The 18,438-nt window shown below is 43.3% G+C and overlaps 1 protein-coding gene across 1 annotated transcript in view; it reads right to left on the reverse strand.

Annotated features, from left to right (window-relative positions):
* LOC140270392 (fibroblast growth factor receptor-like 1) overlaps positions 1–18,130 on the reverse strand; it is a 30,633-nt gene extending 12,503 nt beyond the window's left edge. Inside the window, exons 1-2 of the mRNA XM_072365527.1 lie at positions 17,801–18,130; positions 17,162–17,258 (exon numbers count right to left, since the gene is read on the reverse strand). Of these exons, the coding sequence (XP_072221628.1) occupies positions 17,162–17,225 (64 nt within the window). The 5' untranslated portion in view covers positions 17,226–17,258; positions 17,801–18,130. The remainder of the gene's footprint in view (positions 1–17,161; positions 17,259–17,800) is intronic.
* Positions 18,131–18,438: the final 308 nt, after the last annotated feature.

The following is an 18,438-nucleotide window of genomic DNA, read 5'->3' on the forward strand; positions in this document are numbered from 1 at the left end:
CTGGCCTGGTAGCAGTAAAAACAATGGGGAGGGTAAGTACACATGGCCTCTCCCAACATATACACACCCTCACATGCACAGACTCACACATACAGTCACATTCCTTTGGTGCATTTCACACTTATGGTAAACAAGAAGTTCGTTATACTGATGGTGCTGAAGTTGAGGGAGTTGACACAGGTAACTCCATCTGGCTGTTTCATCCATCTCACTGCAAACAGATGTGGCTCAGCTGCAGGTAAAACATCTCGACTGCCATACCGGTGACTTCTGATGCTTAAAAGGCTAGTCTCACTCACATTTCCGAAAAATCATAGTGCTGGAAATGCTGTGCCATAAAAATCAGATGGAAAAAAAATGATTTATGTCAGCACAAAACCAAAGAAACCCTAATTCCTTCTTGTAACTACGTCTTATTCAGTCATGCATGAACACACACACACAAACAGAGTTTTCCTTCCTCTCTGGGGATGGCCTTTCCTGGTCCACGGCGTGCACAGGAAATTGGAAGTGTCATTGTCTATGTCTGTGGAGAAAACATAACCACAGTCTTTTTGGCTGTTGCAAGTTGGCCCATATCTCACTCCACTGCTACCAGGGTACCAGAACAGAGGTGCTCAGTGTCCTCTGCAGGCTCTGATTTAGGATCACGAACAGGTCACAGCGCTGACTCGGTGCTGTGGGACCTCATATGGACTGGTTTCACCCTGAAGGACTGAACTGCCTTGTGAAAACATAAATACAGTTCTTGAACAAATAGGCTTTCAGTTATCTTCTCTGACTTATGGTCCTGCAAACCACTCAGCCGTGTGTTTCCTCTGGTTTAATGGAGAGGGCTGATTTACAAAAACAAGGCCTGATTCATGTCAAAGGTTTAGCTGAAGCACACTGTCAAAACACGTTGAACCTGCACAGGCATTTCTTCTGTCAAAGCTGGAAACATTTCCTGAGAGATCAAATATACTCCGGAAGAAAAAAAAAAAAAAAGAAGGCAAGGGAACATCTGAATGCTTTTTCCCCCTATTTACAAAAATATATAGGGGTGCACTGAAAAGGTTTTTGTAACGTTGTTCGTGGAGCTCTTAACACTTCCCAGAGGAGGTTTAGTTTGACATTTTGGGAAATAAGCCTCTTCAGATGATGATTATGATCAATACCCCTCTTGTGTGCACACCGAGTACACTGTGAAAATAATTTTGATCTGTAGATAAAATAAAATACATTTCACGTGAATCTCATTCAGTTTGGTTTGGCGATGGTACTTTTGGGGGATTCAATCAGCTAGAAAATGACACTGTAAAAACGGTCCTTTTGGATGAATTTAATTAATTTGCTTGTTGCCAACTGAAGCAATTCATCCAAGTTTGTTCTTTCTTGCCAAAGCAACCAAGGGGGTTAGTTTAGGTTCACAGAAAAACTGGAACCAGGGAGGAATGGCAAGCTAGCTCTGGTATAAATAACAAACCCTCAACGCCACATAACCTCCAATAAAACCAGGACATATCATTAAGAAACTAAATATCGAGTATCCGTTACGATATTCAGACGTACTGGTACGTAGATTTTGATTCATTTAAACAATACAACTCATATCTGTGTGGAAAACTTCATAAAAAGGAATTAGAAAGACTAGAAAGAAGTACTATGGCTGTTTGTTTGTTTAAAATACATGATAATTTCCTAGATCATTTCCCAATTTCCAGACTGTGGGCAAGCTATGCAATACAGCTCCTCACTGTGGAGATAAATTGGTGGTATCAATCGCCTCATTGTGACATGAAGGGAAAAACCAAATAAATCAACTGCTGCGCCTCCATAATTGTGATAAACGTCTATGTGATCTTGAACTTGGCCCCGTTCTGATGATTCAAGTGGCTCCTGAGCCTTTTTGGCTTAATATACTAAAATGCTTTGGCTGCTGCTTCAAGCAAAAGGAATGTGCAACAAATGATTTCCTCCCTCCATCTCCGCTCCTAAAAAGCTTTTGAAGTCCCTTTGAAAAACAAGGCACGAAGAAGAGCAGAAATCAAGGACATCGTCTGAATAACTTAATAAGTATTTGTGCTGTGTGCATGACCGCCATCCTTTCTTCAGCGGGGACGCTCCTTTCCTCCTCCACCTCCTGCCTCTCAAGGACAGGTTCTTTTAACCTTGGATTTGAAAGCTTTGAAAGCAGACAGAGGGTCTTTGTAAAAGAACCCAGTGGTGAGACGAGAGAAATGGTTGCCTTATACTTGACTACAAGACGCACAGCTCAAGATGTCTGATGTGTCATGACACCACGCTGAAGGTAAAATGTCCTGGAGCTCTGCTGTTTAGCCTTATGAAGCTCACCACTGTTTGTTGCACTCCACAGACACTGTGGTAAAAGAAATCTGACCCACTCAAGACAAACTGGAGTTTTTGCTCACATTTTCAGAATTGTTAGCGGCTCTGCAAATGGAAAATGATACACATGACCATACGGGCTTTCCCGTGTTGCAGCACTGGTAAAGCGCTCCTTATTATAGCCGAGCCCCATGTGTGAAAGGAATCTTTCATAGTGGAGGAAGAAGAGGAGGAGGACTGGCGACTCACAGAATTAGCTGTGTTTTTCTTTTGGTCAATTTGGTGATGGATTATTTTAAGAGAAAGAGGCACATTCAAAAGGGGGCATTCTTTTCATTCAGACTAAATATGGCCATTTTCATGAGACCTTGTGAGAGGGTTAATGAGCAGTTGATCCGTCATGCAGGCATCCGTGGGGGGTGGGGGGTGGGGGGGGGGGTGGGTATGTTAGAAAATGTCAGGAGGCAAATCAAAGAGAAAGAAGACTGCAAAAAAAACTTAAAGAGACTACAAAGGCTGCCAAAATTGAGCGATGTTCAGATGTTCTGGCACCTCTCACCTTGTTTATTTTCTCTTTTACAAAACACCTGTGGATTTGTAATGATGTGTACACGCATTGCTCTGTCTACACAAAGTAATTTGGTCGTTCTAGTCCCTGCAAACATCTCAATGAAAGGCTGACTATGGGCTGCTGACAGCCGCTCAAACAGAGAACACCTGGAACTTAACCAACCACAATGAGAACAACTGGATAATGCACGCAACATTATACGCTTGGTGCAGGATATAGTTATTCAAACATCTTCTTATTGTAGCCTAATCTCCAACTGCAAGGATTTGTGATGCATCAAAAAGCTTTTGCACAGTGCCAGATCACAGTGATTCATTACTAAGATAAACACTGATCTGAGCAAATGTGTCTTCAATATGCAGTATTTACATAAAGGATAAGAGGCACAGAGACACATAGAAGCTGGAGAATGCTTCCTCCTACTCAGCAGCACCGTGTTAGCTCAGCAGACCGTACAAGAGCAGATGGACCTCTAACATGAGAGAGGATGCAGTTTAATGGGGCCAATGCTTCAAGGGAAATATCCTATGATGCATTTCTTAAAATCTCAGGAGCACTAAAGAAGAATGAGGGAAAAAAAGTAAGTAGAGCTCAAGGAGCATGAAAGAGAGGAGGAAAGAAAATGCACCAAAAATACATGAAAGCTGGAAAACAGAACCCAGGTTGACAATTTCACTGGAGACAGGAGGGGTTGGGTGAAAGTGAAAGGTGAGGCAGACACAGCAGCTCGGGGAGTGTGTGAAAGGCCTGTTCAGGGGCTGCTGCTGCTGCGCTTGGCTATACATTTCACAAGCAAAGATAAAAATCTGCATAAAGCAGTGAGAGCGAGGCGAAAAAGCCACCCTGGCAATTCAAGAAAGGAGGCAAGGTGAAGGGGGAACAGTGACGGGCTGAAAGGGGATGGGATACATGGAGTGGCAGGAGAGGCTGTTCTGACAGCAGTGGGGCAGCAGAAGATGAAGAATGCCGTCTTTTCTTACCCCTCCAGACATCTTGCCCTGCAAACTCAACCTGTGTGGTAATCAATACCTGTTATTTTCCCCTCTCGGCTTTCCAATCAATAGATAAGAGTGGGGTAAGACCAGTCAGGACAATGGCTCTTTCTTCGGCACCATCAGATGTGGGCTGAATAGCGCCTGCTTTGGTGGTGGGAATGGTACAGGAGAAGCTATTAGGTGACATGAGGGACTAGAGAAACAGCAGGAGGGGGTGGAATAAAAAGAAAAGGGAATAAGATGCTCCACTCAAATCTATCTGATTAAAGAAGAATCACTGGAATAACTTCACTGCCTGTTTAAGGTGAAACTTGCGTCTGCTTCCTCCGCCAAGGACTCCTGCCGCCTTCTCATCAAAAGAACAGGAAAGAAAGGGAGAGAAATGACTCCACGTCATAAAGATCCTGGAAACGTCTCCATCACGCGGGCTACCCTTAACAGGCCCTACTTTGGAGTCTTTGAACTCTAAGCTGCTATATTTCATTAAACCTGACTGCCTTCTCCTGGCCCCTGGTGCCTCTGTTGGAGAGAGCCTGTGTGTGTGTGTGTGTGTGTGTGTGTGTGTGTGTGTGTGTGCTTTAGACTCTTTACTACTGTCCTGTATAGATACAGTGAAAGTAGGATTTTTTTTTAAGGCTCCACCTAAAATAAATCTGTCATTATTTTTGTATTTGCCAGTAAACTGGATTGTTATTTGCCTGCACATTTCCACAACTTCTAACAAAGACTACCTCTGCTAACATAATAAAAGATTTATACAATTTTATGACAGAGAATAGTGTGCCAATTATTTCAAACTAAACTGATCACAAGACAAGATGTGTAAAGATGTGAAAGGCCTCTTTCACATCAGGTTAAGGAGTTTTTCATAAGGGCTCTGTACTTTTCCAGACTTGTGGAAGTATGGAAAAGTATTGGGCCCTCATGGAAAGTACTTAAGCTGAACTAATAGAAGCCTTTCAGATCATGTTTTTTGGGGGTTGCCCTTTTCTGGAATAACTTTGTGAACAAGAGCTGTGGTGGAAGAGTTCATGGCCTGGTTTTCCAGCGTGTTAATTTTGTAATCAGGGCCATTTCTCTTAAGAGCAGTCACGATGACTCATCATATTTTGTGCCTGGACTTTTGGAGTCTTGAGCTTGCCTTTTAGCTGTTGCCATATAGATGCTTTTCTGTGCACATAGGGGACAGAAAGCACTGCCCATCTCAGTTTGCTCAGCAGAGTGAAGCTTCTAAGCAGAGCTGACAAGGTAGTAAACAGCACTAACTGCCAAAAAAAATGGAATAAAATTGTCAGATATTCCAAAGGGATCACATCCCTTTACCAAGAGCAGAGGAATATTCCAGTAAAAGGTTGGACTGAGGTCCTGCGAGTGCTACAGGCAGTGAAGTCTCTACAGTGCCCACTTTGTGTCTCAAAATGCAAAAACTCTGACCCCGCATCATAAAACTTTATCTCTTGTAACAACACACAGAGAACATGATTAAATGTATGAAAGGATTCGTATGCATTCTCTGTAGAAGCATCGGGCTTCTCGATACAATTACTCATTTAAAAATGTTTAAAAATTCATAAAAAGCCAATGTAATCGGCGCGGTCCAAGCTAACGCTGTAATCAGTGCCAGCCACTGACCCAGGTCAGGCGAGCCGTCACTCGTGTGCACATTAGGCTTACAGTAGGCGCAATTTCTGTTAAATGTGGCAGGTTATAAAGTAGCTTAATAGTGAACAGATTCTCTCATCGAGTCTGGTGACGCTAACATCAACACCAAGCTGCTGATACTGTCAGTTAAAGAGAGCAGAAACATACAAAACATTTTAAAAATCAAGCAAGATAACTCAAAAGTATTGTCAGCTTACATTTTCCACAAGTCTATGTTATATTTATATAGTCTGATATTTTGAAATACAATTAATTCATGATCAAGTTGTGAAGACTTTACAATGAAAATGCACATTTAATAAAGATGTTTATTACTATTTCTTGACTGCCAACTGCAGTTTAGCCTACGTGCATCAAGTAATGTTGGTTATTATAAACCCATCTACTCCTGGTGTGTGAAACGTAGTGGATCTGGCTGAGAAATGACACAACAGACCCCTACAATTTAAACAGAGGACTTCTATCAAAATTCATCCCTTGTCATGAATTAGGCAAACATTGTTGTACTGGGCTGTAAACTAATCTGTCCAACCATCTGTCTCTAATGACCAAGCGCACTCAAGTGTGTTGCTCCCTCTGGCTGGACTTAGTTAGAAAATTACCTAAATCTTTGGGAGCATGTCTTACTAAATTAATTTAAAGTAGCTTTAACTGACTTGGAGGCAGAGACAACTGGCTGTAGTGGTTTTGACTGATCCATATTGTTCCCATCTTAGCTGTGAAGTGGATTGAAGAGTAATTTTCACATTACTACAGGGGTTGTGAAGGGTTCAAGTATATCTTTTAGAGGCCAGAAACCGCTTTTATTTTTGGTGTATCAAGCTGATTATGGTAGCATCAGCTAGTCTGGTCATCTTCATATCAAAAGCACTAATCTGAAGGAGGAGGGCTCGTGCTGATCAAGATCTATGATTTAGGAAACAGTAATCTCAAGAAAGAGCTGAGCAGTTAGTACCTGGGTTAAAAGTTGCAGTATGCAACTGATCCTCCCTGCGTTTCTCTGAGTTGACCATGATCTCACACATTTCCATGACAATGTCCTCTGACTAACTTTTGAAAAATCTTTTTAAAACTTTATTACTATATTAAGTAGTTATACATTATCTTTGTTGTCTATAATCCTGTTTGCACCCCCTTTAGATGGTACTACTGCCTGTCTTGGATGCTGTTGCAAAGGAGTTTCTCTGAATTTTCCAGGTGAATCGAAGAGGTGTAATTTAGTTGCTTTTAATTGCCACCATCTTTGTATTCTTCAGGGCTCAGTACTAAACATTTTTCTTAAACAGAAAACACATCTGGCATAGAGTACCACATTGTAAACATGGACACAGTAGATTTATTTTAATGCATCCTATACATGCTAACAGATCCGTTTCCTTAAATATTCACCAGTCCATTTAATTCAATTCAGTTTTACTTATATAGCGCCAAATCACAACAAATGTCATCTCAAGGCACTTCAAAAGATACAGTCCAATTCAAGCCAGTTATGATTAATCCAATAAAATACCATCCATTCAAATCAAAATATGTCCAGTTCATACAGAGCATACAAGTTACCAAGGTAAGGAAAGCAACAGATAGAATCAAAACTTTTCCTTGATTCAATCCCCCGTCCTGAGGATGCATGAGGCAGCAGTGGAGCGGAAAACTCCCTTTAGACAGGAAGAAACTTCCACCAGAACCAGGTTCAGGAAGGGCAGCCATCTGCCTTGGCTGGTTTGGGGTTAAGAGGACAAGAAAGACTGGTCAACAAGCGCCATATCAAAAGTACATTTATCCACAACTGAAAATAGTCCAAGACAAATGCTTAGTCCGGGCCCGTTTGAATTTCATTTCCAAACACCACAGTGCCCTGTTGTTTTAGCCCTTTCCAAATATTAAATACAGGTGGTTTAGTTTCACCTTAAAAATGTACACATAAAGCAGGGTTTGGTGCAAAATAACAGGCAGGGTTGACACATTGCAAGTCCAGGTCTTTTCATGGGATATACTGGCATTTTGAAAGCTTCACTATCAGGCCAACTTTATCCTTTATCCCTGAATTTATCCCTTTCTGGGAAGTGAGAAGTTCATTTTGAAAGAAAACAACAAAAGAGCCAAAATAAGACAAAGATGTCAACTGTTTCACTTTGCTCAGTTCTCAATAAAAATCACAATTGACAATAAAAATAATGAGCACAATTGTAACAAGTAGCCGTTTACTCGCAATAAACACATCATCTATCAAAAGAATATCAATCGATAAACTGATGAATTGACGGTTTTGTTTTCCCTTAGAAATTTAAACACACTCTTTTTTAGTGGCAGAATTGGTAATACACTGGCCCTGTCATAAAGAGCACCCAGTTAGTGGCACTCTAGTAGCTTTATCTCACTCCATTAAGCTAAGGCCTGGTGCACACACAGGGGCTGAGAGTGTGCTTAGGGCCACTTATCAGGAAAGAGGCAGCAGGAGGGACTCTGCGAAGAAAGAAAGACCAAACAGAGTGAGACGGCAGCAGAGGGGAGAGGAATGAAACCAGGCCACAAAAAGAGAAGCAGGGCGAGGGTTAAGGAGAGGAGGGTTGACTTAGAGGGTGGCGGGGAGCAAAGGCTAAGATGGCAGAGAGGCCTCCTTTAACACACAGCTCATACAGAGAGGAGGGCTGCATCGAGGAGTGGGGGGGGGGATTAGGTGGGCCCAGGCGGCAGAAACCAGGAATCTCAACAATCTCACACCCCACTCCCTGGCCTGGGCTCAGCTTCAGCCACATGACACACTCAAACAGACCTCCGCCACTGTCTTTCCTTTACAAAGCAGGGCTCCAGCGAGCACCTGTTTGCTACAGTCTGCCTAATATGTTTGAAAAATGACCGACCTCTTAGTGATGAATAGGACTGCTGGTGTATTGTCTTTTTTCATGTTTCACACGCAAAAACAGATGAAAGTTTGGAGTAAGGAAAGGCTCGTTTATCTGCTTGTCATTACAGTCCTACTGCCACAGAAAACAAAAGAGTAAACCCCGTGACTTTACACGCTCTAAGTGCTTTCCCCACATCGAGAAGAGGCAATCCACGAGTTCCCGAAGATAGATTTGTGGTCGGAAGATAACTTAAGTTGGTGTAAGAAAGCGAGAGCTTGTTATTTTTCACATCCTGCTCAGCTCAAATGTATGACTCACACTGTGAGTGCAGATGTTTCAATCAAAAAATAAACCCATTTTAGTCTATCAAAAAGCACCGAGCCCCCATCCCATGCATCTTACGATGGTCTGCTCTGTGTAAAAGCCAAATAAACCCAAGAACCACTGCACCAGAAGATGCACGCTGGAAAAACAATGCCTTGTTTCAGCATCTCCTTACTAAAAAAGCCTCCATCAGTCAACATGGTGCATCCTGCCACTCCCTGCATGCCCCTCTGCTTTTGGCTCATCGTGTACAGTAGCTGAGCGACAGCAGCTGTAAACAAGAATGTTTTGAGCCAGACATGCTGTCACCGGCGTGTGTCTCTGTGTGTGATGTGGTCACATCTGTGCGATTATGATAATGATGACAGCTGAAGCTTGCACAGAGGTGCCGTTACTTCATCTCCAGGAATTCTGCGCCAGTGTACAGTCTAATCAGGTCATCTCCATGGCACTAGGAAGCGTTTCACACCAGCGCCGTTGTCAACGAGGTCTTTTCAGGAGGGGACCAATGACAGACCGTGATGGAGCAGGAGTGTTTGGGCAGAATGGAGCAATTCAGACGGTGGCGGGAGGGTGGGAGAGGGTAAGCGAGGAGCGGGTGAGGAAAAGCAAAAGGCGGGGTGAGACGAGACAGAGAGGGGAGAGGCAAGGCGAGACGGGCAGAGGGGGTGGAGGAACTGGCAAAGCTCTCACTGACAGCAATGGGGCCTCTTGACAATCCAGGAATATTGTCTGAAATCAATCTGTCATCATGGAGCTGTTGAGCCTGTCATTATGATGTGGTACTCGCCCTTTCACAGAGACAATTTGTTCAGTGCTTTCCCAGTCCACCTTACTACTGGGCTATACAAAGGTCATGGCCCTCTATCCATCTCTGTCTGCCAGTCTGTCTGTCTCTCTCTTTGTTAAACAACTGTCCACACAGAGCTATACAGTCCTTTCATCAGGCGACCAGCACAGAAACAGCCGGCTGATGGCCAGAGCTGAAGTCCTAATGGAAGGACCTCTGTTACAGTCTCTGTTAGAGTCCCGTATTTCCTACAATCCAATGACTGTACAGTAAAAACAGAGAGAAAAACTATACTTGTGCTGATAAAATCAGTTTCAAGTCTTTTTATCTATGTAAATGGTCGAACATACATCATAAGTTTCCTCATTATCTCCTATGATTAAATACAAATGAAAACGGGAACAGAAATGAAGGGAACTGGTGCTGCTCAGGACATTTGAGCTGACCGACAATTAATGACTAGTCATGGAGAAACTAATCTCATTCTGTTAATGCTGAAATGCTGACACAGTGATAATACCGATAAGCAGATTTAATGTTTATCGTCTTATTCTAGCTGAACACAAGCGTACGATTGGAACTTTAGTAGTTTTGCAAATTTTTGGTGGTAAGCCAAAAAGATTTGGACTCTGAACTCAATGATGACACGGGATCTCATCTTCGGTGGAGCATGAATGTCAGCAAGTATCCATGCCAACCTGGTCAATAGTTTTTTTTAAATTTTTATGTGAAAAGAACTCCCCTCAGATTGTGGCCACACAAGAATAACCAGATAATCAACAAAAATACAATAAATAGGCTATCTGTACAAAATGTGGTAGCAACTAAAGGAAAACTAAACAATTTGGGACTGTGGTGACTTTGTTTAGCCTCGCCCCTTTGTGTGTAATCTCCAGCATGATGTGCATCAGGTTTGGTGCTACACATACCTTTGCAGTCTAATAACTGTAGCAAATTTCACACCAATACATCCCATTCTTATAATATGCAAGTCTCATGGTACTGACTAAGTCACGGGATTAATCAAAATCAGGAGGATTTCTCCTCTTCTATCCATCAACATAGAAAATTTCATGGCCGTTAAAACAAAAAAGCTGACCAGATTTTTCTATCAGGACAGATTGATAAACTAATTCCTTAAACTATGCTGCTTCACACGCATTGCTAAAAATACACCAAAAGAACAGGTTGTTCTCTTGACAGGCCATCATGATGCTAAATAACTGTATGAATATAGCAGCACACCCATCTGCCAGGCCTGAAAGTCAAAGTACATCCAGCCAGGGGCCTGATCCAAGGTCCAAATTCGCATCCCTTTGCATGAGGAAATCAGATCAGATTCACTGCATGGTGCAGAATTCCTGTCTGGGATAGCAGTAGCCGTGCTATAAAATATGACAGATTATACTCTTTGCTCCTGAAATTATTTTTCCTCCCGTTCCACTCTTCATGTCAAAGTGGGGACATATTTTTCCATTCATTACAGAGGATATGGCTCCTCTAAAAAAAAAAAAAAAAAAGAAGATAAAATAAGGGCCTCTCAGCCTCCTCGCCTCCACCTCCAATGCTGAGAGAGACTGCGGCTGCTGGAAAAGGGCACAAGAAGAATAGAAACTCCTATTTTGACATAATGTGACAAGCAGTCGCTCACACCAGACTCCTTTAAGCCTCAGTCAATGGGGGCGATGCACAAAGACTGCCCGATGTCACTCAAAAGAATTCGAATAGAAAAACAAAGTGGAAATAAAAAGGCACAAAGCCATGTGGGGTCTCACACAGGCTCATCCGAGGTGAACTAAAAGAAGAGAGGGGGTTGCAGGGAAAAGATAGAAACTGGAAGGAGGGTCTAGGGGTGTGTGTTGAAGGCAGCGGAGGCCTCATTCAGAGCTCGTTATCCCAGACGTCCCTTGGCTCGGCTTTCTTCAAGCCCAGCCAGCCATCACTGTTGCCACCACCATAACTTTCAATCAACCTTTTAACTGCAGAGCGGGGAGGTTGGTGGGGAGGGGGGGGACGTGTGTATGTGTGTGCGTATGACAGGGTCTGCCAAGGGTGAGAAGAATGTTACAGAAAAACAAAACAGAAAAACTTTCATAATCCTGTGAAAGTGAGGCGCCGATGTCTGGTAACACTCAATGCCTCTCAGAGGGGAAAACAATGAGCGGCTTGATGGTGCAAAGAAAAACAATAAGACAAAGCTCATCCTCAGCTGCTATGCAACAGGTACATCCTGGCAGCCTGATTTGGTATTCTGATAATTCAGCATAAGACTTCAACTGTATGATCCCAGCAGGCTCTGGCAAGTACCAGCGCATACAAAGAGATAGGGCAGATAATATTTCTACCGCTTAAATCAGCCTTTTAGTCACCAACATCACAATAACAGCTCCTGAACGTGTCCAAACCTGCTCAGGCCAAACAACACTGAAGATCGCCACTGCACAAATACAGCACTGATGTTAAAATGTTAGTGGATTTTTAAAAGTTCTCTTCATCTCTGGATAAAGCGGCCGTGGCTTGACACATGTAAACACTCAGCTAGACTGAAACAGGCCCAGGTGCTCTGCACTTTTTTTTATGTAAAAACAATGAAGCATAAACGTAGGCGAGTTCCTAATATAGCTGCTTTCATTCACATATTTTTCTGTTTCTTTAGTCGGGCGGCTAAAAGTGTCAGAAACTGGAAATCGGACATACCAACTTGTGGTCGCTCAAATAATTTCCAGACTGTCGCTCTGATCTAATAAAGTTCAGATTTTATAACCACAGCGTCAACTGACAAAATCCATCCATGCATTTTCTATACACACACACACACACACACTTAATCCAAGTCAGAGTTTTTATTTGGGGAGGAGGGGGTGTGTGTTCCAGCTGCCATTAAGATGGGAGGTGGCCAACACAGGAACAAACAACCGTGCACATTTAAACATAAGATTAACAATTAAACCAGCGTGCATTTACATCCAATCTCCACTGACAAAGTCACAGTTTACATAACTTGAAGCCAACATCTGTGCTGTGACTTCAGCAACAGTGATCTCCAAAAAAGAAGAGAATTAGAAGCAGCAGAACGTCCACAGTGTCATGAACATACTTCAGCCAATGACTCAACTCTGTTCCCGTGCATTTAAACGGATATAAAAGGTTAAATGACCCCGTCAAGCTGAAACCGCAGCTCGACTTAACCGTGCATGTAACCGCGCTGACTCTCGTTTCTGAAATCAAGAAGGAAATTAAGCTTAAACATACCTGCACCTCAATATTGTGGGTGTCACACTCACCAAGACTTTTCTCTCTTTCAGCGTAGATAAAACCAGCGACCAGAAGATCGGCTCCGAGCCAAACATTTTGATTTGAAAACAAAAAAGTGGGTTTTTCTTAAGTCATTTTACACACAAAAACACCACATTTCTATTCAATGCAGTCTCAAATCTTTATTTTCACTACAAACCTCATTGAAAAACAAAGATGATTAACTTATGGAGAAGGCAGGAGCTGGAGCAACAACAAAAGAGAAAAGCTGACATTTCTGCAGCCCGTGCACAGGTATGCAAACTCGTGATCTGAATCATAAATCTAAAAGTTAAGAGTTACAGGAAAAAAAAAAAACAGCTTTTCCTGTTTAGGGATGAAAGGGGAGAGCAACTGGAATCTCATCATTTTACGTACTACAGTGACTGAGTGAACAGCTGCAGAGCACAAAACGGGGAAAGAGGGGTGAGGAGGGTCTCTGCGACTTGGCTCCCAAACAGAACCGAGAAAACAGAGCGGGACTGGAGAAATGAGGGAGGTTTTAGAAAGGCGGGTTGCGCAAGACAAACACATCCCACTGTGGGGCTGACATGTTATTGTAAGGTCACTTGTAAGGTTCCAGCAAGGCGGACCCTCACCCCCACCTACAGGCTCGCTTCCAGCCCAAGCTCTTTCTTTAGCCAAGGGTGTAACACAGCAGCAGGGTCCAGTATCATCAGACGCTATTTAACACCAAGCAGCTGTCAATTAACCAAAATCTGGTATTCATATGGCTGGTAAATGGTGCAAGACAGAGTAGGGAAAGGCATAAAGTCGATTATCATTTCAATAGTGGCGGTCCCGACGCCTCTGTGCACACTTTGTGTGCAGTTCCATGACTTTCGTGAAGGTTAACGGGAGCAAAAGGAATTCTATTTAACAGAACCCAAATCCATTCAGCCGGGCAGGAAGAGTGTGTGTGGTCTGAAAAGAAGCCCAGAGCCAACTGCCCAAACAAACTAATGAGCATTGCACGCTCACACACACACACACACGCAGACACAGGATTTATTTTTTTAAACATTTTTTTTAGATTAAATGGAGAACAAAATTCTCCTCATGTTCATCTGAGCATTAGCATACAGCTGAGGGTGACAAATACCGAAAGCCTTGGTGAAATTCCATATAAATGTTAATTGAAGTGGCCATTAAAGTTAGTGAATGAGAGGAGAGCCGCTCTCAGGGATTATATGACCCCGCTAAGGTAAACACCAACTGACCTCCATTATGACTACTTATCACAGCTACAGCCTTTTCCTTTCTTTCCCCTCGCAGGGGTGAAGTCTGACACATTCCTCTCTCCAAATGTTTCCTCCTGAACTGACAGGGTTGGCAGCTTGTGCTGATAGATGGGAACGTGGCTTGTTGCAGTAGTGGTAACATTATTTCCGTGATAGAAACAGGGGGATCGTAGCAGGAGGAATATTATTTCCACCTGGTTTGGAGGAGAGGGAGGCGGAGTGGGAGTGGTTGAGGCTTTTTCCAAATTGCCCTGCACTCCTTCGATGTCCCATTACCGTGACTTTTCTCAGGGTAATTTCAGCCTGCTTAATAAAAACGTGCATATATTCAAACGCACGAAAGCGGCGTTTGCTCATTCTCGTAACTCCTTCTCACGCACTTCTAAGTCGGCAGCACCTCTGTAAAGCGAGTCCCCCGTCTGCTGTGAGCTCTAATAGACGGCAAATAGGTCCAGTCTACAAGGATGTGGAGTGGTTTAAAATAAATTACTGCTGCTCTGTCCAACCTGGGGGACCGCAGCACATAATAATCAAGCCATTGTTCTCCGCAAATGGGCCCAGACTCTGTAAATACGGAGCTAAGGAGAGCTGAGAAAGCCTGGGTGGGAGTAAAGGTCAGCTAATGCCTTGTTTTAACGACAGCACATTAACTTAACCCACTTCCTTCGACTTTACACTGCTAATAAATAAGAGGAAATGCAGAGAGAAGCGGGAGAAAAGATTGAGATGTGCGAGAAGGGTGGCGGACAGTGTCTGGATGTGGGCTATGAACAGATGATCAGAAGAGGTGAAGGAGGTGATGAAGGCCGTTTGACTCCTCTAGGCTGAAAGACAAACTAAATTCTCCTCCCCTTGTTTCACACAACTGTTACACCGTCTTGCTATTCAGGAGCTTTTCGAAAATTGGAGGTCTTAAGGGCATTTTGTTACTGAGAAACTTGACTCATTACGGTTGAAGGAAATGGAAAACTGCGAGGAAGCCAAACAGCCTTGTGATTTTAAAAGCCCTTGGCACACTGTTTATCTCATAGTACCTTCTTGTTATGAAGCCATGATGTAACTCTGCTATAAAATGCATACTTTCCGCGAAGGAATTTACATGCTCCAAAGCCCACCACAACCTCAAGAGGATTCATGTACACATGCACAAAAACAACTGTACAACAACTGTAACATTTGTCAAGACAAAAAAGAAAAAAAAAAAGGAGGGGGGGGGCCTGAAAACAAATGCACTCGGTGACTCCATATGTCCAAGCTGCAGCATTCTTCAGTTAGTGGAGCCCAGTGGTCCCTGAACCTGTCACCACATTACAGGCTCTGCTGGGACACATCACTGAGCACCTCCGCCAGCTGCTGGGGGTGGCGCAGCACCAGAGGGGGAGGATGGAAGGAGCAAGGATGGAGGAAGTGTGGAGGTTCCAGGGAGGCCTGGTTAATCCCAAACTTGTAGCAGTAAAGAGGGAGAGGGGCCCTTGTGCTTGTGTGTTTTTGGGGTCTGTGTGGCATGAGGGTAGGGTTATTGTGTGTCAGACATCACTTGATGACTGACAGCAACAGGCTTAAAATCTTACTGTCTTCTCAGCTGCAGTGTCTAAAACGTTTAGATAGCAGCAGTAAAGTAACACTTCCAATGTGTTTTTACTGCCTCTCACATAAGTCAAAGGGGGCCTGTCCTTTATATTTCCATTTACATTTGTCAGAGATGTCATCATACATTGTTAACTTTTACAGGGACAGTTTTACAGCTTTGCTGGCCTTCGCCTCACTATAAAAGCAAACGTTTCGAGTCAGAACTCCCCGACTGTATTTCACAGCACGTCAGAGTCAAGCTGTTGTATTTGGACTGTAACACAGAGCTAACTGTATCGCTGCTTCTGCTGGGAGAACTGTGGGATATTTGCACTTCACAGATTAACAACCATCAGTCACGATCGTCTCACTGACCATCTGCCAACGAAATATCTGTGATGTGTGCATCTGTCCGAGCATCTGCAACCACTTTCAGGGAAATTTTGAAATACAAGCTGCAATAAATTCTTCCATTTGTCTTACATTAAATCAGTTTAGACCCAGTGGGCCTCCACACTCCGCCATCCCACTTCTGGCTTCTGGATTTCTCCTTTACTGACATATGTTAATTTGTAAACATACAAAATTTCCTGTTCAATTTGATTTAGCCTTCCCGTCTTGTTTACTTTTGGTGTTATTCGTGCTGTGAAGGCACGGCTGCCCCGCTGTGAATGAGGCATTGTCTGCAGACCCACAGATCTAATCTCCTCCTCTAAACCGCCGCCAACCCCCTTCTGCCCCCCTCCACCCAGAGCCGTGGCAGCCACATGCAGGTATTGCACCTATCAGACACCTCTTGATTTCACTTCCATGCCAAGCAGCAGAATAATGACAGCGCTGTGCCTGTTTCACCAGACTGTTCTCCTCTGAGGAAACGTGTCTGGCTTTCAGATTTCTCTCATTAGTGCTGAAATCTTTTCCTTTGTTATGGCGGCAGATTGCATCAGACATGGTTGAGTGGTCAGTGATGGTGGATGAAAAGATAGAAATTGCCTCCATGACCTGTTGACAAGCTCAATGTCAGTTGTTTTTTACAAAGCCAAGTATTGACACTGCTTCGAAAAGCAGCGCAGTAAATTGTGGTGTTACTGACGTCTCCCAGTCCACATCTCTCAGTGTTTGGGTCATTAACACACGTACACACACAGGCTGATGTGAGACTCGTCTCCAGGCCAGCCACAGGAGAGCTGGACTCTGACTTGTGTTCTTTCACTTTGGGAAAGCTGATGGATGATGTTTGTTTGCTTTAGCCGCAGTGAATATGCACTCTCACACACGACCATGACTGAAAACACACACAAACTTGCCCTCTCTCATTCCCCTGGCCCATGTTGATTTTGGGCTCTGCTTAGAAAATGTCTATTTTTTCTTGGTTTGAACTTTTCCATCTCTTACTTCACGGTGAGACGACCCAACTGAGACTTTCTTCATGCTAGCAGGAAACCAGCCAGTCAACTCTGGTTCATAATGAGCTATGACTGTGGTGTTACCTTTCACATTTAAGACACACAAAAAAAGAGGAATTATGAGGCAGCCCTCACCTCTTACGCAGTCGGTCAGTAAAACAGCCTTAAAGATGAGCAGCACAATCTTCAAGAAATCCATACTGTCCGAAGACAAATCAATTTCCCCCACAATCTGAAAGACAAACGGACGCATTTGGCACAGAAACACAAGATAGATCCTTTGAAAGCAATATGACCATGAATAAACATACATTTTAACCCATTTATATAATACATAAATGTTTATGACTATACTATCATTTTCAAAGCTCTTCCCAAGTGACATACATGCTGTTTCTTTTCTCTTTCTCTTCAACTGATCTTAACCCCCCAAAAAAGTTGGAAGGCTGTAAAATGAGCCCCCATTTCTGCAGGTTTAATGGCAATACTGCAAATAATCATATCTAACAAATACAGAGTTTGCAACATCGCAACATGTGTGGAAAAAGTTTGGGGTCTATGCAGGACTTTACGTTGAGTTTCCCAAGTCTTGTAAAGACATTGCACAGTTGAAAGAAGACTAAATGATATATATATATGTGTGTGTTGGTAAAATGTTAATTAAAATAACATTCATCTTAGCTGAACCGACGGTAAAATATCACCGCTGCTGCTGCTCTATTAACTTGGGAGAGCATGCAGATAAACAACAGTGATATCATGACGATGACATACCTTGATATGCAGTGAATTAAGTCAGCCTCGGATCAGCCTATTGACAGAAACGCTTTCCGCTAAAGTCCGCGTTGAGTCCATGAATCAAAAGTGACAGCGGCCGACTTTCCACCGACCTCTAACACCAGCACATGACTGTCTCTGACAGAAAGTAGCGGCTTCGGGGCTGCGGTACAAACGGACACTTGTATAAGTCACAATAAGAGTGACGAAGAGCGAGTTGTTGAAAGAAAAAACCCGGTCGGTCCGGTCCTCTTCGTCCACCGAGTGACTTTTCTTACGCTCACACGGCGGAGACTTGTTGTCCGTCCCAGCGCTGCAGCTGCGGGCCAATCACAGCCTGCAGAGGCCGCCGGACACGATTAACTCTTTATCACACAAACCTCCTCATCACACAGCCGCTATCTCACAGCTGTCAGCCTAATGTATGAGGAAACTGATAACAGCTGTAGGCTGCTGAGACGGTACAATAGAATTATCACAGCAGATCCTCGTGTTTCTAATACTTTACTGCTGTTCCTCTGCATCAGATCCTGAAGGATTTAAGTTGTTACGAATGTACTGTTGGGCATCAAAAGCCACTTTGATACACCCTGAAGCTGCATTTCTTCACCACGTCTGAAATTATACGTTTCCAT

Source organism: Leuresthes tenuis, unplaced genomic scaffold (genome assembly GCF_036924035.1).
Source record: "Leuresthes tenuis unplaced genomic scaffold, fLeuTen1.0.hap1 SCAF_15, whole genome shotgun sequence".
Taxonomy (NCBI): domain Eukaryota; kingdom Metazoa; phylum Chordata; class Actinopteri; order Atheriniformes; family Atherinopsidae; genus Leuresthes; species Leuresthes tenuis.